We start from the raw sequence: 20,887 nt of genomic DNA on the forward strand, positions 1-20,887 counted from the left end.
AACATTATACAAAGTGAAAGAAGCCAGGCAAAAACTGTCACATCTTCTACATTTCCATTTATAGGAAATACATTTATAGGATTAACGGGTACAAGATTACTTTTGGGGTGATAAAAATGCTTTGGGACTAGATAGAAATCATGGTTGCATAACATTGTGTCTGAACTAAATGCCACTGAATTGTTCACTTTAAATGGTTGACTTTATGTGAATTTCACCCCAATAGAAAAAAAAAAAAAACAGTTTGCCTCTTCACACAGAAAAGATAGTAAATGGTGTAAAAGAAAACACACTTGGGGCCGGTCGCAGTGGCTCACGCCTGTAATCCCAGGACTTTGGGAAGCTGAAGTGGGCAGATTGCTTGAGGCCAAGAGTTCGAGACCAGCCTGGTTAACATGATGAAAACTCATCTCTACTAAAAATACAAAAATTAGCTGGGCATCGTGTTGTGTGCCTGTAATCCCAGCTACTCAGAAGGCTAAGGCACAAGACTCATCCGGGAGGCAGAGGTTGCAGTGAGCCAAGAGCACACGACTGCACTCCAGCCCGGGCAACAGAGCAAGATTCTGTCTCAAAAGAAAAAAAGAAAGAAAGAAAAAGCACTTGGATTTTTTTTTCCCCTTGCTATGAGATAAGTAGTATTCACCCTGGGGTCTTCTTGTCCATATATCCTTGGATACACACGGAGGAGAGCTTCAGAATAGCAAAATTAAGGGCCAGGCACTGGCTCTTACCTATAATTCAAGCACTTTGGGAGGCCAAGGTGGGAGCATCACTTGAAGCCAAGAGTTCAAAATTAGCCTGAGCAACAGAGCAAAACCTCATCCCTTCAAAATAAAATAACTAGCCAGGCACGGTGACACGTGCTTGTACATGGGAGTCTGAGGTGGGAGGATCACTTAAGGCCAGGAGCTCAAGGCTGAAGTGAGCCATGATTATACCACTGCAGTCCAGCCTGGGCAGCAGAGCAAGACCCTATCTTAAAAAAAAAAAAGATTTAGACAAAGGCTTTCCTACAGACTATGTTACCTTTATATGTCATTTTAAAATTGCATATAGTGTTCATAAAATAAAATTCTATCAAATAAGTATTCAAGGATTATAGCAAAATTTTGAAAAGTGATTTCTTTCTCAAGTAGCCTTTTTACCTGTTTATTATTACCAAACAATTAGGCCTAGTGGGCATTTCAGGGGGATTCAGCACAGAGTGTGCGGTGTGTGTGGTTGAGGAGGAAGGGTTGTAATAACTTGATTTATCTTTGTCTTAAATCATATGGTAACCTTTCCAACCAAGTCAAGACATTCCTTTAAACAGTAAACTGATATTTGCACCACTCACTTAATATCACGTTGTAAATAAACCATCAACTAGTAATGCTAAAGGCAAGATTGTATCTAAGGGAAATACTTTATTTGCTTTCACTTGGAATTGGCTTTGTGTTCTAAAATTTGAACAACTGCATTTCTGTATGAAAAATTCCAATAAAGTATTTATCTAACCAACTGCTATTAAACTAGTGAGTCAACATTGTTGTTTGTAGAGTCATTTTTACAATGATAATCTGATTTGTACCTATAAAAACTCTGTAAGCTAAAGTAACTTTTTTGGTATATTTCAAAAAAAGAAAAACAACGTTTTTGCTTAGATGCAGCCAAATTTAATATATTTTGATGTGGATAGATTTCATAGTGAATGGTTTCTTTTGTATTTTAGAAATTATCTGGCTATCACTTAAAATAAGTTTACATGGAATAAATGTTATTTATGTGCTTTATCACGTTATTTTTTGTTTTTGACAGGTAGCCCTATAGTTTTTCCAAATATTTTTTCTGTTAAATGATGCAATAACAGCAAAAAGTTATGTCATTTCAGATTTCACTTTTTAAATGAGAATGCTTACTGCAAAGTACGTGCCAGTTCTGCAGAGCTCTTTTGAGAACCTAAGAGTCAGGGATATGATAAACCTCTTGTATTGCAGATATCTCTAGGAGACTGGGTCCGGGAGATTCAAAACAGTAACCTTGCAAAATGTTTCCCTGAAAAGGAGTCCTGTGGTCAATTAAATTTCAGACATTTTGTATTCGATATCCCTCTTAGAGAAGGGCAGTGCATGTTAGCATATTAAACCTCTGAGGAGTCCTGCCCTCAAGACTCTGCAGAAAGAAGCATGTTTCACTTTGTATAACTCAGCATTTCCTGAAGACATTGGCAGTAAGGGCCTCAGTTTTGCTGACTTAGTAACTATTTCTGCTGGAGTGATCTGAGGAGCAGCCTTGAGGGATACTAGATTGATAATCTCTGAAGTCCTTTCTGGTGTACAATTTCAGTGTTCTGGTAATGATTCTAACCCACCATTTGTCTGTCAGATTAATATAAAGTTAACCATTTATCCCATTCTTTTTTTTTTTTTTTAATGTATCCAATTGCATAGGCTGTAAACAAAATGGCACCAAGCTTGGAGATGTTATCCTTCCACCCTGGGCAAAAGGGGACCCACGAGAATTCATCAGAGTCCATCGTGAGGTAATGGAAGGACACTTTGCAATTGAAGTTGGATTTCATTTGGTCATTGAACATAATGCAAAGACAGGGCCTCTAGCAGAGTATCACCTGTTTGTTACTAACACAGCCAGGCCCCCTTATCTACAGGGGACACATCCCAAGAACCCCAGTGGATGCCTGAAACCAGGAGTAGTACCAAACCCTATGTGTATATAAACTATGTATTTTCCTATACATATGTAGCTCTGATAAAGGTTAATTTATATATTAGGCATAGTAAGAGATTAAGAATAATAACAATAAAATAGAACAATCATAACAACATACTAAGAGCTATGTGAATGTGATCTCTCTCTCTCACTCTCATAAATATAATAATTTCAAACCATGGTTTACTGCAGGTAACCGAAATCTCAGAAAGTGAAACCACAAGTAAGAGGGAACTACTATGTTGTTTTTATGATTTTTAGTTATTTTTATTCCTATTAACCACTTACCAAGGTTTTTCTAGTCTCTGAGCAAGTAATAGAAGTCAGTCAGTGACTAAATCTGTGTTTGAAATTATAGGCTTTGGAGTGTGATTATGTGAGTGCCCATCTACATGAGTGGATTGACTTAATCTTCGGGTATAAACAGCAAGGCCCTGCTGCAGTAGAAGCTGTAAATGTCTTCCATCATCTTTTTTATGAGGGTCAAGTGGATATCTACAACATCAATGACCCACTAAAGGAGACAGCCACAATTGGGTTCATTAATAATTTCGGTCAGATCCCTAAACAGGTATGGATGTTCTTTTCTTATGATTGATGTACTCTATTTGATTTTGTAAATTTTGTAACATTTCTCTAGACTGTAGATGACCACAGAATAATTAAGTTTAGATTAACTTAATAAACAGCCATAAACATCACCTAGTATTTCAATAGATTCCTACATTGTTGCTTTTTTCTCACTCTCACACTCCAAATAAATAAAAATTTTGTTTAAAGAGAATTACCCCTTACAGACTAATGCAGGGTGTGCTTTCTTAAACCTCCATAAGACATAACAGGAGGGGCCTCATAGGCCACATACACAGAGATGAGGTTTTGTCTGGAGGTCAGTGGGAAACCAGTGCTGATTTTAGGCAGAGAAATGACATAGTCATATTTAAACTTTAGAAGTTCATTCTGGTCTCAGTCAGAATAAACTACTCTATGCGCACCTCTCTCTCTCTCTCTCTCTCTCTCTCTCTCTCTCTTTCTTTTTCTGTGTGTCTGTCACACACACACACACACACACATGACTGGGGACCCAAATGGGGAGCAGAAGACCACTAAGAAAGCTATTGTAGTAGTTCAGGGAACAGATGATGTTGGATTGGGTTAGATTGTTGACATAGGCATAAGTGCTGTGCTGTGAGAGCACGTGCCACAGGAATGCCTAGGACATGCAATAGCTGCCCTCACCACCTTCTGGAACTTGGAGAGGAAGACCAAGATCTAAGCCTTTCAGCACCCAGATACTGTAGGCCTGTTTCATGTTCAGCAATGAGCAAACCTCCCTGAAGAGACCTCATCCCTTCTCTCATCGCCATTGTCCGAGGTATGGCAGGAGGGCTGGGTGCACCAGTAGTAACTGCAGCACTTCCCCAGAGTGTGAAGGCACACTTAGATGAGCTGGTCAGACCACCCACCTTTACTAAGTACCAGTGGCTCCTACGTTGATCCTGGCTACCTTCTCTGTTCCTGCTTTAGATGTCTCCACGGACTCCCTTTCTGTAGGTTAATTGACCTTGAGGTTTCCAGGGTTGACACTTGAGAACACACAAAACAATGACACATCTCTTTATATAGAAACGCCATAATAGATAGCAGGACATGCTATAACTGTACCATTCACAATGCAGTCTGATCACCTAGCAATCTGATCCCCTCATAAAAGAAACATGTTTACTTTTATTTTTATTTATTTTTTATTTTATAGAGATAGAGTCTCACTGTGTTGCCCAGGCTGGCCTCGAACTCCTAGACTCAAGCAGTCCTCACACCTCAGCTACCAAAGTGCTGGGATTACAGGCATGAGCTATGGCACCTGGCCTTATTTTTAAAGCAAAATACTTGCTGATAAACTATTCACAGTTGACGAATATTAGCTATACCTTTATTTAGTTAACTTTGTTCTTTTTCCTGAGAGTTACAAGGGCTAGAGCCATTTTTCATACCCTGGAGGAAATACATATTCTGAACATAAAAATCAAGACACTTGCACTGTTGCAGGATTTTTGTGCTACGTTGAAGTAGAAGAGGCCAGAAGTCTGGGAAGTATCTTTTGGATGCCAGCATATTTCTGGGACATACATTGAGTAATAGAGGGTACTTTCAAGTAAGGCCATCCTCAGGAATGTACGTTTTATGGTCATCATCTCCATACATCATTATATAGCCGCAGCCTGGCGCAGTGCTCTGTCCTTAGGTCCTCACATAAAAATGCTTCAGTAAATGCACATTCATGAATGTGCTTTAAAACTATGTATCTTTATAGAAGCCTGATCTTTTGGTCCATTATGTAGATAAAATAGGAACAAAACATTTAAAGGTTTGAGAGCCTGGAATGTGTGTCTTCCTCTGCACAAAGAATTTTTTCTGTTTTTTTTCTCTTGGAAACCCCAAATATCTAATTTACAAAGTGTGATGGTGTTGTATTCATCTTAAATCTCATTTCCTTTAAAGTTTTTCAGATCTCCTCCTCAAGTACTAGTTTTCCAACAGAAACTATGCCTGTCTCAGAGATTTACAATAATTGAAAAATAGCAATCTTAAATGTACTTTTTTTTTTTTTTTGAGGCGGAGTCTCGCTTTGTTGCCCACTCTGGAATGCAGTGACGCAATCTTTGCTCACTGCAACCTCCGCCTCCTGCTTTCAAGCAATTCTCCTGCCTCAGCGTCCCAAGTAGCTGGAACTACAGGCGTGTGCCCCCACACCCAGCTAATTTTTGTATTTTTAGTAGAGACGGGTTTCGCCATATTGACCAGGCTGGTCTCGAACTCCTGACCTCATGATCTGCCCACCTCGGTCTCCCAAAGTGCTGGGATTACAGGCATGAGCCACCTCACCCAGCCATTAATATTTTTAATCCTATAGAAATACTGAATGATGATGTAGCACATTTTTACTTTCTTTTTTCCCTTTACAACATAGCAGAGTACAAAGAAGACGATAATGTTCACACTTTCAGCAAATCAGTAACACCTTTTTAGGACACCAAAATGATGTTTCTAAATCACATAGGCCACGTTGAAACCAGAAATAATCCAATTAGATAGAATGTCTGCCTGCCTTCAGTGGCACAGAATGATATTAGGCTACTAAGAGTTAACTTTCAAATATCATTGGAAAATAATTGTCAATCAACTGTAGATTAACTTTCTTTTAGAAAGTTATTGTGAATTCAGCTTAGCGTAGAACAAGACAATAGCCAATGCTTTAGTATCATAGTCCTTCCCCTGCTTATTCAGGTGTGAGTTCTCTGGCCACCTTCGTAGCCTCTTTGAATCTCTTTCCTCAGGTGTGAAATGAGGATAATATAGTACCTACTGGTTCTTGTGAACCTTAATTGAAATAAGAACACAATGCTCGGCATATAAAAGGGCTTATAAGTGTGATCTTTCACTATAAAATGTGTCATCTTCTTTCATACCAGTTATTTAAAAAACCTCATCCACCAAAGCGAGTGAGAAGTCGACTCAATGGAGACAATGCAGGAATCTCTGTCCTACCAGGATCTACAAGTGACAAGATCTTTTTTCATCATCTAGACAACTTGAGGCCTTCTCTAACACCTGTAAAAGGTAAAATAATGAGAAATAAACTTTTGATTTGTGATTTAATGGGATTATTTAATAATCCCAGTTTAACAATAACAAATTTGCTTTTTGACAATAGCATAATTTGCTTAATAAGTGCCATAGATTTTGTGTTAAATTACTAATTACCTACTAGTATTTATATTTTCTCTTTTTGCTTTTTTTTCTCTGTTTTCTTTTTTTGGCTTGTTGGACTTCATATCAGAACCAAACAGTCTTCTCTCTCCTCTTGAAGATAATCAGAGCTCTAAAATATCAAAATCTTATAACTTCAACTTTATAGGTTAAAAAAAAAAAATTGGCTTCATAATTTCATTCTCATTTAAATATGTTCTGCCTATCCGATATATTAGTAAAAGAACGTATTTTTAGTATGCCAGTGAAAAGACAGCTATCTTTTATCTAATGGTATAATGGGATATGTAAAAATATTTTTTCAAGTAAGTTTTTTTCCCTTAGAATAAAAAAAAAAAGTTCTGCAAAATCTTGAAGTTGTCGCTTAAAAATATCCAAGAATTGGAACAAAGTCTGGTTAACTTGTGTGCCATTCTATGCCATTTGGCCTCATTACACAGACTCTGCTCTGTGCCAGCGTCGTCACTCCTGGCGATTATTCTGGAGTAGTAATGTGGTCATCAGAGTACTGGTGTGGAGCAAGGAGTACGTGCCCTTGGGGAATGACCTGACCTTCCTTGAGGAAGTCTAAGGGCTGGCTATGACTTGGGAAGTACTAAGGACATAGATTTGTTGATCATCTGTGTCCCTGTGACATTCTGGGGAGCATCCCAGATTACTCTGTACAACCCTAGAGAGGCAGACCTGAATGGTAGTAACCTAACCAGAGAGTGCCCAGAAATAGGAAAACTGGAGGGACGTCCTGCAGAGGACCTGTTAGGTTCACCATTCTACCCAGCAGGTCTTGTGGGAGATTCAAAAGCCCAGCTGTATTTCTGAGATTATTTTGTCTCAATGTAGGTGTCAGGATGCTTGATTTATATGAATATTTGAAATTATCATCCTCTATGAGATGATGACGTTAGTTTTTCCTGTTCCTGTCCTAATACCGTGATTTCTTTTTTATAGAACTCAAAGAACCTGTGGGACAAATTGTATGTACAGATAAAGGTATTCTTGCCGTGGAACAGAATAAGGTTCTTATCCCACCAACCTGGAATAAAAGTTTTGCTTGGGGATATGCAGACCTCAGTTGCAGACTGGGAACCTATGAGTCAGACAAGGTTTGCATTATTTCCTGCCTACTCATTTAATATTGCTCTTTTGTGGTCTGGCTATCCTATATGAGTAATAGGGTTGGGGAGAACCCAGTCCAAGGACTTGTCAGCTGTTCTTCCAAACCCCAAAGGAAAAGTGAGCTTTCCTATTTGGGGAAAGGAGTGCTTCACTGAATGAGAGCAGGAAAAAGGAGTTCATAGAGACGTCATGTTCCCTGCAGAACAAGCCTCTTTTGCAAAGTTGTGTAATAGGGGCTAGCAGTTTTCTTCTCACTCAAAGAATTCCTCCGAGAGATCCCAGCCAGCAAGGTGCTCAGCATTTCTGTCAACCAGAATAGCCTCCTTTTGATGAGTCACCCTCTGGCCCACTTTTCATTTTAGTGCTCCAAACAAGCTGGCAGAAAACCTGTTGCTCTATCCCACAAGAAGCAACAGCAACTGCTTTGGGTCCCGTAAGTACCTCTTGGAGAGACAATCTGTAGTGATCCTTTAGTGCCCTGTGTTTGCCCTCCAACAGTCCCCTCCCAAATGCAAGATGAAAACAATCTGCACAGTCTGTTACGTTGTTTTGTAACACGATTCTATTTTGTTGATGTCCTCCTTAAACAGCAGCAGTCGCGCTCTCTTTTCACATTCTATCTACAGCAAATGCAGCCTTTTGCCACATTGTCCCCTGCACCTTCCATAGGTCACCCAATTTCAGCATCATTTTCCCAGTCTGGAGAAACCAGAGACCCCCATTATGAACAAAGTCCTTTTTGGTTATGGCTTTCAGCAGCAGCAATAGTTGGAGGTGGTAGGGGTAGTTCAGGGTAGAGATTCAGTAGGTAGGATATGCTTCTGAACTAAAGCTAGCTGAGAACATGAGCTGCTATTTGCCAGTGAGGTGCCTGCACCTCCACTCAGCTCTGCTCCTTGAGTTTCAGAAGTTTGTAGTACTTAACTGCATGTGTGTCTCACATCCATTTTACTTTACAGGCCATGACTGTTTATGAATGCTTGTCTGAGTGGGGCCAGATTCTCTGTGCGATCTGCCCCAACCCCAAGCTGGTCATCACGGGTGGAACAAGCACGGTTGTGTGTGTGTGGGAGATGGGCACCTCCAAAGAAAAGGCCAAGACCCTCACCCTCAAACAGGTAAGAAGAACATAGAAAATGCCAAGAGGGACATAGTCCATCTCCTGTGCCTACACCCTGTAGAAAGTAAAAAGCTTCCATAATTCTGAGGTACTTCAGATATAATGGACAAAACCAAAGTTATGTTCTGTTGCTAGAAATACTTTTTCGAAAAATAAAGGAAATCAGAATAAACTGTTTCTAATAATGATCTAAGCCGGTCCCTTTGTTACAATCTGAAGATAGTTATCTTTAGGTAACATATATTTCAGTGTATTTAAGTAATATAAATGCAAAAGTCCAAATTGAATTTTTGCAAACTGAATTATGTTTGCTATTGACTCATTAATTTCCTTCCAGGGTGATTTCCATTTATCTGCCACTAAATTCTTTATTCTTTGTTTTTCTCTTTTCTCATTTGTCATATACTTAAGGATATGCCAAACTCATGAATATATTCAATAGAGCCCTTCATGATTTAATTAACACGTATTTCTGATTGCCTGTTACATACATAATTCTATTATTAATTTTTACTTAAAGCAAGAGTCCTTTTATAATTAAGCCATTTCATAATATTTGATTTGGGAGAGAACTTTTTTTAAATAAGGAGCATATATCTAAGTATTTTTAATGATACAAATTTGAAAAATAATGTAACAACACCACTTACCATTTATTGAGCACCTCTATTTCAAGGGACTGTGTTGAGTATTCTACAAATACAAAACTCTAGTCCACACAATTGTACAAGGTAGTTATTAGCCCCATCTTACCCCTGAAAAAGACACAGGTTAGAGTGGTCAAGACACAAGTCTAAAGTCACATGTAGCAGTAAAGCTATAATTTAAGTTCTGTCTGACTTCAAAGCTATTTTAAAAGCCAGACTCAAACAGTTGTGTCATAAATACCGATAGAAAAAAATTGAACCCCTGTTCAGTATAAAACTGAATCATCTGTATAGGCCAGAAACTTCACAGAGTTGCTGGGTCCTGAGGCAAGCCATATAAAGAGGGAGAAAGTCTTGAAATGAACAGATTACAAGGTTAATAGTACATTTTGCTGATCCAAATTCTACTGCTTAAAAATATTTTCCATTTAGAAAATGCACTTTGAAAGTAATGTGCCAGTAAAAAGGACTTCCTACTTAAAATGGTTTCCTGGAGTTTGCTAAGCATGCAATAAAGATGTCTATATGACCGAAATTTTAAGCCACTTCATTTTTTTATATTATGCACACACGCACACACACACACACACACACACACATTTCATGTGTATACACAGATAGTTTTCTGTCTCGAAAGTATTAAAAAATTGATAAACCTTCAATCTATAAAAAATACCTACTATACATGATAGAAAAATCTCTCCTCCAAGTTTGCACTGATTTACACCCAAGGCTCTCCCCAAATGTACAATGGAAGGCGGTTCTTATATCCTAGTGTGGAAGGCGGCAGATGAAGCCAACTCATTATTAAGCGGATATGTTTTTCTGCCCGGACAGATGGCCCATTCTGAGTACTTAGGAACTACTAACAGTAATCTAAATCTTTTTCTTCAGAATATTTACTTATTTTCACACATTGCCATTTCCCTGGGTCCTGTTTCTCTTCATATTCCAGCAAAAGAGGGAAGTTCTTATTCTAGTTTAAAGAAAGAATTCCTCTCAGGCACAGATATTCAGATATCTCCCACTGGCAGCAGGACTTCAGCATGTTGATGCCTCAGGACTACATTCTCCCTTTGTCTGTTGTAGACCACGTGCTATAACCATGTGGTTCTCACAGTTTATGCATTTTTTAAAAAATTCATTCAATTGTAATTCCTTAGAATGGTCTGAACAGGAGTTTGTGGCATAAAGGAATAGATACAGAGTTGAAATTCTGTATTTTTGGTGCCCATAATCAATATATCTCTACATAAAAATGGTATAAAGAAACCCAAGCTGGGTTGTGGTTGTCATTGCCTCTTCCTTCTAAGATCCTGGCCCACCTCCAGGGAAGAAGTAATGCGAAAACAGAGAGAAGAGCCTCCAGAATGCTCCAGACTTCTCTCTACCCCCATGGGCTGAGGCAAGGGCAGTCAGCAGGAGGAGAAAGGAGGTCTGCCGTCCAGACTCTCCAGACACCACTGCTCGAGTCACCTACTACCCAGCATGCGTGCCACTGCTTCCTGATGCATCCAGGAGCTTCTGGAGTCGCCGTGGAACCCTGTCACTGGGATCAACCTGATTTTGTTTGTTTGTTCTCATTTGTAGGCCTTACTGGGCCACACTGATACCGTCACCTGTGCCACAGCATCATTAGCCTATCACATAATTGTCAGTGGGTCCCGGGATCGAACCTGTATCATTTGGGATTTGAACAAACTGTCATTTCTAACCCAGCTTCGTGGGCATCGAGCTCCAGTTTCTGCTCTTTGTATCAATGAATTAACAGTAAGTAGTAAATTGCCCACTTCACTTACGTTTAGGTAAACAAGTAGTCTTGGCCAAAATACATTAACAATGGTGGGGCTCGGGGGAATGTGTCTGTAGTTGCAGCTACTCAGGAGGCTAAGGTGGGAGGATGACTTGAGCCCAGGACTTCTGGGCTGTAGGCAGTATACCCATCAGATGTCTGCAGTAAGGTCAGCATCGATATGACGACCTCCTGAAAGCCAGAGACCAGCAGGTTGCCTAAGGAGGGGTGAACCAGCCCAGGCTGGAGATGGAGCAGATCAGAATTCCCATGCTGATCAGTAGTGGGCTGTGCCTGTGATAGCCATTGTACTCGGCCTGGGAAACACAACAAAACACTGTCTCTTAAAAAAATAGTAAATTTTTCTTCTATAAAATGACTCATTGTTTTTGAAGTTGATAGACACTCATTTTATAAAAGTTACTACATTTTCTTTGACTTAGTGTTGTTTGAAAAGCAAATAGATGTTAAAGTTTGTAATCCAGAGAGCAGTTTTGTCTTAAAGTCCATTCTACTGCTGCATACATTAGAGAGAACAAGATTCGATTAAAATAAAACAAAACTTTCTAGAATGTTTTTTTAAAAAACAAGAAATCTGTAGGATTTGTTAAGAACGTTAGAAATTGGCCGGGCTTGGTGGCTCATGCCTATAATCCCAGCACTTTGGGAGGCCACTGCAGGTAGATCATTTGAGGTCAGGAGTTCCAGACCAGCCTGGCCAACATAGTGAAATCCCATCTCTACTAAAAATACAAAAATTAGCCAGGCCAGTGGTGGGTGCCTTTAATCCTAGCTATTTGGGAGGATGAGGCAGGAGAATCGCTTGAACCTGGGAGGTGGAGATGGCAGTGAGCCGAGATCGCTCCACTGCACTCCAGCCTGGACAATAGAAAAAGAAGAGCGTTAGAAATGTGTTGAAATTTTTAATAAAATATAGTCAGAGTATGGAAAGTAAAAAGGGTGACATTTGAGTACCCAAACAAGAGAAAAATTCTTATATAGCTATTTTCAAAACAGATCCAAAAGTTATCAAAAGATGCTATCTGTTTTCAGAAATAAATAGTTCATATACAAATAAATGAAAGAAGTCAAATAAAATAAATGCCCATGTCTAGGAGCACTCTACAGACACCAAGCCCACCTGAAGCAGACAAGAGGAGATTCATTGCTAAGATGGTCTTGAAGCAGGGGAAGCTTGAGGGCAGGTTTACAGAGACTGAGGCCCCACATGCTTATCGCATTAGTAAGTAGATGATGTGTGTCAGCATGTAGGTGATGCCCCATATACAAATCAGTCTTGGGAGTCGGCAGGAACCCACCCAAGCCTCATCGCTTCTTAGCTATACATATCCATTGCCATCTTACCTTCACCCCTACCGCAGGGCCATCCTTCATGCACAGAACAGTTCTAGCCATGTCATTGAGTGATGTTCACACTGTCACCTACACAGACAGCTTTCCTCATCAAGGGTGCTGCATCTTTGATTTCTACCAGAAGTTACTCAGTATTAACACTTTTAGTCAACTATCTTGTAATCATCTTATTTAAAAAGGAAAAAGAAAGAAATTCATTTATAGTTGTCAGTCACTTAGAGTATCTGATTAATAATGGCAGGTGTACTCAGGTTGAGAATGAGTAGGGGACATGCAAGGGTAGAAGAGCCAAATTTGTTTGTGTCTGAAAGCTTTAAGAGGTTTTCAGAACAACACCTTGGGTTGGTCCTGCAGACATTTGAACCTAAAGAGCTTTACAAAAATGTGGGTGCTGTAGAACCACTCTGATGGCAGCAGTGTTGAATCAGATGCTTAATCCATTATTTGGAGCAGTTTGTTTTGGGGTTGTTCTTAACTTAAATACTGATAATTTTATTATAGCCAGTTGTTTGAGCCAGTGTACACTATTGGATTGCAATATTTGCTGCAAATACTACAAAAGCAGTGTTTTCTTTTTCAGATGCTCTTGTAATATCTTAATAACTCATGAAAAGAGTTCTTTTTTTTTTTAATTTATGTGTACTTTATTTTTATAAAATCATCTATTTCCAAAGGATATAGATGTAGAAGAGATGGGAAGAGAAAATTGTCTTCTTTTTTTTTTTTTTTTTTTTTTTTTTATTTATTTTTAATACTTTAAGTTCTAGGGTACATGTGCATAACGTGCAGGTTAGTTACATATGTATACTTATGCCATGTTGGTGTGCTGCACCCATCAACTCGTCAGCACCCATCAATTCATCATTTATATCATGTATAACTCCCCAATGCAATCCCTCCCTCCTCCCCCCTCCCCATGATAGGCCCCAGTGTGTGATGTTCCCCTTCCCGAATCCAAGTGATCTCATTGTTCAGTTCCCACCTATGAGTGAGAACATGCGGTGTTTGGTTTTCTGTTCTTGTGATAGTTTGCTAAGAATGATGGTTTCCAGCTGCATCCATGTCCCTACAAAGGACTCAAACTCATCCCTTTTTATGGCTGCATAGTATTCCATGGTGTATATGTGCCACATTTTCTTAATCCAGTCTGTCACAGATGGACATTTGGGTTGATTCCAAGTCTTTGCTATTGTGAATAGTGCCGCAATAAACATACATGTGCATGTGTCTTTGTAGTAGAATAATTTATAATCCTTTGGGTATATACCCAGTAGTGGGATGGCTGGGTCATATGGTACATTTAGTTCTAGATCCTTGAGGAATTGCCATACTGTTTTCCATAATGGTTGAACTAGTTTACAGTCCCACCAACAGTGTAAAAGTGTTCCTATTTCTCCACATCCTCTCCAACACCTGTTGTTTCCTGACTTCTTAATGATTGCCATTCTAACTGGTGTGAGATGGTATCTCATTGTGGTTTTGATTTGCATTTCTCTGATGGCGAGTGATGATGAGCATTTTTTCATTCATACAGCCAACAGACACATGAAAAGATTTCTATTTCTGTTGTGTTTCTCCAACCAATATCAAGTCTGCTTTATTTCAGTTTACATTGTAGGCCAACGCCACTTTGCCTTTAATTCTTCTTATGTCTCTGCCTTCATAACAACAGGATTTACTCTAATAAACTCTAATTTAAAGTCCCCAAAGTAACTGAAGAAGGTCTTGCCCAGTGCAGAATGGAGCAATTGTCTCTTGCGGAGACTGAGGCCACTAATTAAAACTTAACTGCTGACACTCATAGTCAGAGATGGTTCAGTAACTGATACAGAAGTAGACACAACAATGCTTTGCTAAGTATTGTTTCAGTTTGGGTTTTGGTTTATTTCTTGCCATTTTGGTAGAAGAAGAGCTGAGGGGTGGGAGGAACAAGGAGGAGCAGTAGCAAGACCAGCACAGACGGTGCAGCACAGACTGGATGGAACAGGCCCAGTCCTCCCCCTCACCCTACCCCAGCCTCCTCCACCTTACCTTCTTATGTGTTAATGCTGCTTTGCAGCTTCCAGTTCTCCTCTGTCTTTGCTGACCATCTTCAGACTTACGTAGGTTCTTATGTATCTCCTGAGGGTACTGAATTTCACCAGGTCTTTTCTAAAGCTAATACCCAGCACTGTGATATCCAGACTAGCTTAGGAATGAGAGAGGCAGCACGGTATGGTATATAAGCTTTGGGGCTATAGAAAGCTGGCTTCAAATCTCTGATGATAAATAAGTTACTTAAGTTCTTTGCCCCTCACTTTCATCCTTTAAAGCAAGGCTAATGATAGTCTCACAAGGTTTCTGTGTTAACTAGAACATCTGAAGTCTCCACCCCAGTGACTGGCATACAGGAGATGCTTCAGAAAGCATCCTCCTTTCTTTAACTATAGTGGGTTGTGTTCTCACCAGGTTAGGTAGAGCCCAGCCTGGTAGAATTTGAGAAAATAGGTTGTTCTTTTCTACCTTTGGAACTCATGAAAACATAAGTTATCAGCTCAGGGATCTTGGTTTTTACTAAGTTTGCCAAGAAGTGACCCATGTACCAGTTTCCTTTTCTCCCCCAACATTCCCCCACCCCTATTTTGAATACAGATTTTAAAATAGGATATTACAGCATTACCAAGATTGTGCCTTTTGATTTATTGAAGAAACACAACTATATCTGGACTGAAAAATGCCTCTTCTACCCTGTGGTTTTAGTGGTTGGATTCATTTTGTAAAAGTGGAGGTGGATTCCTGCCTCTAGATGAAAGGCATAATAGATTTTGTTAACAATGAGAGGAAGGCCGGGCGTGGTGGCTCAAGCCTGTAATCCCAGCACTTTGGGAGGCCGAGACGGGCGGATCACGAGGTCAGGAGATCGAGACCATCCTGGCTAACACGGTGAAACCCCGTCTCTACTAAAAATACAAAAAACTAGCCGGGCGAGGTGGCAGGCGCCTGTAGTCCCAGCTACTCGGGAGGCTGAGGCAGGAGAATGGCGTAAACCCGGGAGGCGGAGCTTGCAGTGAGCTGAGATCTGGCCACTGCACTCCAGTCCAGGCGACAGAGCGAGACTCTCCCTCAAAAAAAAAAAAAAAACAATGAGAGGAAGAAGAGTAGTTCATCATCTCCTCAAATGACAGGGAGCTTTCTTTTGTCACCAGACCTTGCTCAACAGTGTGCCAGGGACGTGAACCTACCCTTTTTTTTTTTTTTTTTTTTTGAGACGGAGTCTCGCTCTGCCCCGCCCAGGCTGGAGTGCAGTGGCCGGGTCTCAGCTCACTGCAAGCTCCGCCTCCTGGGTTTACGCCATTCTCCTGCCTCAGCCTCCCAAGCAGCTGGGACTACAGGCGCCCGCCACGTCGCCCGGCTAGTTTTTTGTATTTTTTAGTAGAGACGGGGTTTCACCATGTTAGCCAGGATGGTCTCGATCTCCTGACCTCGTGATCCGCCCGTCTCGGCCTCCCAAAGTGCTGGGATTACAGGCTTGAGCCACCGCGCCCGGCCGAACCTACCCTTTATCTCCATCCGTGGTCCCTTTGGCCACTGCATCCACTCAACTGTGAATTCTTAAGCCTTTGTTCAGGGTATTTTTTTTAAGTCAGCAAGGACTGAATTTCAGATTACCTAAGAAATTAGCTGCTAGTCTTGGGACTGAAAAGCTTTCTGAGAACTAGGCCAGGGATTCAGTTTGCTTCAGAAACCAGAAGGTAATTGGAAGGGAGCAAAGGGAATGACATTTTTCTCTCTCTTCTCAGGGGGACATTGTGTCCTGCGCTGGCACATATATCCATGTGTGGAGCATCAATGGGAACCCTATCGTGAGTGTCAACACATTCACAGGTAGGAGCCAGCAGATCATCTGCTGCTGCGTGTCGGAAATGAACGAATGGGACACACAGAACGTCATAGTGACAGGACACTCAGATGGAGTGGTTCGGGTAAGTGAACTGAGAGAAAAACTCGTTAGGATATTTGTCATCCCAGTTTACCTGAAACTTGCAGCTAACTAAAGGTTAAGAACACCTGAACAGGTTGTAATGTTTAGTGAACTCTTGCTCCAGTTCAGACAAGCCTTGGCCTCTGCATTATCAGACATGAGGAACACCGGTGTCTTGGCCTCTTTTCTTCCTATAAAGTAGATCTGGTAGTGCTACTGGCCATTTGACAGCTTGACACAATTAGGTCACTTAAACATGATTCCCATGTCACCCTGGGATTGCTCAAAATGCAAACTGCAGAAGTACTGGCTTTTCAGCCCGTCAAATGGCTTCGTAGAGAAAACATAGTGAGCAGGGATAAGTCTCTTCCCTACAGAGAATCACAGTGCTGGAAAACACTTCCCAGCGTCCCCAGCTAGGATCCCAGATGACTGCACCTGAAGCCTTGATGTAGTTTATCCTTTTCTTAGGTTGCTATGTGCTGGGCCTCTACAGAAAATAGAGGCAGTGGAGTATTCACTTTTGTAGTCTGTTGCAGTATTTGAGTGTTTCTGTCTCAGGAGACTTTTCTTGTGGTTGTTTTTCTTTAATTGTGCTCTTTGTAAAAGCAGAGAGCAGCTGATTACCACCCTCTTTAGTCAGAGTCACATGTGGAGAGACAGTGAGGCCATCAGGCCACTCCACTACCACACCCTGTACCTCGCACAATACACATCTACACACACACAAAAACTCACATACACACACACCCTGGAGTCCGCTTCCTTGACAGTGGTATTTCACATGCTCAATCTGTGAAGCAGCATAAAATAGCTCCCTAGCTGGGCACCTGGGGATTCTGTTTACTGTGTGCCTTCTTGGGGATCTATAATGTATATTAGCATATGCAAGACTGAGAGGTTTTTGTAGGAAACAAAAAAGTTTACTTAGTTGAATTAGGTTTTTGTTTTGTTTCTGAGACAGAGTGAGTTGCTTTGTCTCCCAGGCTGGAGTATAGTGGTGCAATCTCAGCTTACTGAAACCTCTGCCTCCCGGGTTCAAGCAATTCTCCTGCCTCAGCCTCCCAAGTAGCTGGAATTGCAATCATGGACTGCTATGTCCAGCTAATTTTTGTACTTCTAGTAGAGACAGGGTTTCACCATGTTGACCTGGCTGGTCTCAAACTCCTGACCTCAAATGATCTGCCCACCTTGGCTTCCCACAACGCTGGGATTATAGGCATGAGCCCCTGCGCCTGGCCTGAACCATGTTTTTAAACTGATATGACTATAATCTTTTCCCTCTACTTTGAAACAGCCATTGTGTATAGGCAGTCCCCTGCCACATCTTCCAAGATACAGGAAATCTAACTGTATAACATGATGGAAATTAAGTTATCTGTTAACCCTGAGAGTCTATCTTCATTGAGTAATGTAAATTGGTTCCTTAATCTGTTTTGTAACGTTTTAACTGTTGTACTTATTTAAATTTAGTTTTGGAGGATGGAATTTTTGCAAGTTCCTGAAACACCAGCTCCTGAGCCTGCTGAAGTCCTAGAAATGCAGGAAGACTGTCCAGAAGCACAAATAGGTATTTAATACTTTCTAAAAATGACTCAGTCTTTTTCACATTTCTTTTCAGTCACTGTGGATAAACTTATACCAAACAACATAAAGAGTAGCCCAGGGTTGGGCACTGCTTGGAGAAGCGTGGTTGCTGCCTGTTGTGTGATTCCTTTGAGCAGACATGCCAGTTTTCTCTACTTCACTGGGCAACATTCGGTGTGGTGGTGTCTTGTGGTTAACTTCCACATTCCATACTAAATATAGCACTTAATTCCTGGAGTACCGAAGGCTTGGGCTTTCACTTCTGAAAACACAACAGACCTAGAGGGCATGCTGTTGTATAAGTCAGACAAGCTCTGCTGCACCCCAGCCCCACATTTGTTCTGCCCACCGTGGGGCTGGCTCAGTGTGCATCACAGATACAATCGTGTTTGTAAACAATTAACAGAGGCAGACCAGAGTCCACCATCAGACTTGCTCACATTAGGGCATTAATTCACACTGAAGCCTGGTTACCTGTAGTACATTATTTGTGAAGCAATTTACAATTTTCCAGTGAAATATAGAGATAATTGATTCCTACCCAGAATAACTGAAAGCAATGCCATAATGCCAGGGTGAGATCTGCTTTGCATTGCAGTCTCTGAAGAAGCCACCCCCTTTGGTGTAGAACAGTGGGTACAAGGAACTTCCTGGAAAAGAACAAGGTTTTAAGTTTGGCCTTCAGATTGTTTCTCCATGATTGACTTTTGTACACTGAGAATTCATTGTGACTTTGATGATGTCAGAGAGTTAATAAAGGAAACTTAGCAGAAGGACACAAGTCACTTCTCTATATAAGCTGAAAGTAGCTTTTACTTTCCATGCCAGAGAAGAAAAGAGATACCTTGGGCAGGACATTTTAATGCTGGTGTTCTATTAGTACATGTAAATTTCTAATTACAGCCCCACCGAAAAGGTCATTTGGGTGTTTGGAGACATAAAAATTCAGTTTAATTCAGTAAGTGTTTGGGGGTTACCTGTTATATGTCAGATAGTGAATTAAGGGAACCAGTGAGAAGTGGGTCATTTTCCTTTCCCTTAAAAAGCTTTTAAGTAAATAACAGTGGAAGACGATATGCATGAGTGAGATAGAAGGGGTCAAATTCAGGGTGGAAAGATATTTGTATGTCTTTATTGTGGGCAGTCTGGCAGAAGTGGCAGAGAGGGAGAGCAGCCCACAGGAAGAACTGGGCAATGTAGAAGTGGTGAGATTTGTGGGCACTTGCTGGGGCGAAATGTAAACAAGCTAGAGGTTCACTGGAAATTAAAGCCGCTTCCAAAGCTGCTTGTTTGCGGACCTCAGAGCTCATGATCATAAGCCGTTGGGGTGAAAACTTCATTCACATTAGTCCAGTAGACCCCTACTGAGTAGGAAGCAAACAAATATAGTATTTGTCTTGCTAAGAAAATAACTATGGTGGGCCCAGTATTCTCAGGAGTTGGTTCTACGACCTCCCTTGGATACCAAAATCTGAGAATGCTCAAGTCCCTGATATAAAATGGTGTAAGTAGTATTTGTATAAAACCTACTAACACCCTCCTGAATACCTTAAATCATCTCCAGATTACTAGCAATACAATGTAAATGCTGTGTAAATTGTTGTGATATTGTATTGTTTAGGGACTAATGACAAGGAAAAAAGAATTCTGCACATGTTCAATAACAGACACAGTTTATTTTCCCCAGTACTTTCCATCTGAGGTTAATTGAATCCATGGATGTAGAACCCACAGAAATGGAGGGCCAGGTGTACTTGTTTCTTATATATTTTCCCTCCAGTAAACTTTATTGCAAGAGAGTAGAGAGTTGATGTGAAGAAATGCAAAATAACAGTGAAAAGAGGAAGAAGAACAAAATTCCAAAGTAAGGCTTTCATCAATAATTCACTAATCTTTAGCCAAGTGTTGTGGCATGCACCTGTGGTCCCAGCTACTCAGAAGGCTGAGGCGGGCAGATTCCCTGGGCTCAGGAGGTTGAGGCTACAGTGAGCTATGATTGCTCCACTGCACTCCAGCTTGGGTGACAGAGCAAGATCCATGTCTGTAAAAATAAGTACGTAAATAAAAATTAAAAATAAGATAATTCACTTATCTTTCAGCCATTAACCACTGTATGCAATGGTCCTTCTCTCTACCATCTTGTAGAAAGAATATCCAAAAGTAGCCAGGCGTGGTGGCTCACACCTGTAATCCCAGCACTTTCGGAGGCTGGGGCAGGTGGATCACGAGGTCAGGAGTTCAAGACCAGCCTGGCCAACATAGTGAAACCCTGTCTCTACTAAAAATACAGAAATTAGCCGGGTGTGGTGGCGGGTGCCTGTAGTCCCAGTTACTTATGAGGCTGAGGCAGGAGAATCGCTTGAACCCAGGAGGCAGAGGTTGCAGTGAGCTGAGATCACGCCACTGCACTCCATCCAGCCTGGGCAACACAGCAAGATTCTGTCTCCAAAAATAAATAAATAAATACTAAATATGTATATATATATATATAGAATATCCAAAACTGATCTTTTAGAATGACAATTTCAAGAACTCGGGAGGCACAGAACTGTTAAAGGAGTCCAGAAAAGGGGGAGAATACTTTGAGCTGAAGGAATTAGGTGATTTAGAGACAGGAATGTTTAAGCTGTGCCTTGAAAGCTAGGTGATGTCGGAACACACAGATTGGGAAGCTGGGTCTAGGCGGCACCAGCAGCATGTGAGGAAGCTCACCCTTGGAGGAGCAGGTCTGCAGGGAGAGAGCTGGAGTGACACCATCTAGCTGCAGCATGGCAGGGAGTGTGCGGCAAAGGCATGTTCTGGCCAGA

The 20,887-nt window shown here is 40.9% G+C and overlaps 1 protein-coding gene across 5 annotated transcripts in view; it reads left to right on the top strand.

Moving 5' to 3' along the window:
- WDFY3 (WD repeat and FYVE domain containing 3) overlaps positions 1–20,887 on the top strand; it is a 316,077-nt gene that overhangs the window by 285,531 nt on the left and 9,659 nt on the right. For all 5 annotated transcript variants that reach the window (XM_033214193.1, XM_033214191.1, XM_033214194.1 and 2 more), the window contains 8 exons: positions 2,433–2,524; positions 3,071–3,283; positions 6,186–6,333; positions 7,432–7,586; positions 8,559–8,717; positions 10,957–11,136; positions 16,312–16,494; positions 17,967–18,063. In XM_033214193.1, the coding sequence (XP_033070084.1) occupies positions 2,433–2,524; positions 3,071–3,283; positions 6,186–6,333; positions 7,432–7,586; positions 8,559–8,717; positions 10,957–11,136; positions 16,312–16,494; positions 17,967–18,063 (1,227 nt within the window). The remainder of the gene's footprint in view (positions 1–2,432; positions 2,525–3,070; positions 3,284–6,185; positions 6,334–7,431; positions 7,587–8,558; positions 8,718–10,956; positions 11,137–16,311; positions 16,495–17,966; positions 18,064–20,887) is intronic.

Source organism: Trachypithecus francoisi, unplaced genomic scaffold (assembly GCF_009764315.1).
Source record: "Trachypithecus francoisi isolate TF-2019V2 unplaced genomic scaffold, Tfra_2.0 Lachesis_group1, whole genome shotgun sequence".
Lineage (NCBI taxonomy): Eukaryota > Metazoa > Chordata > Mammalia > Primates > Cercopithecidae > Trachypithecus > Trachypithecus francoisi.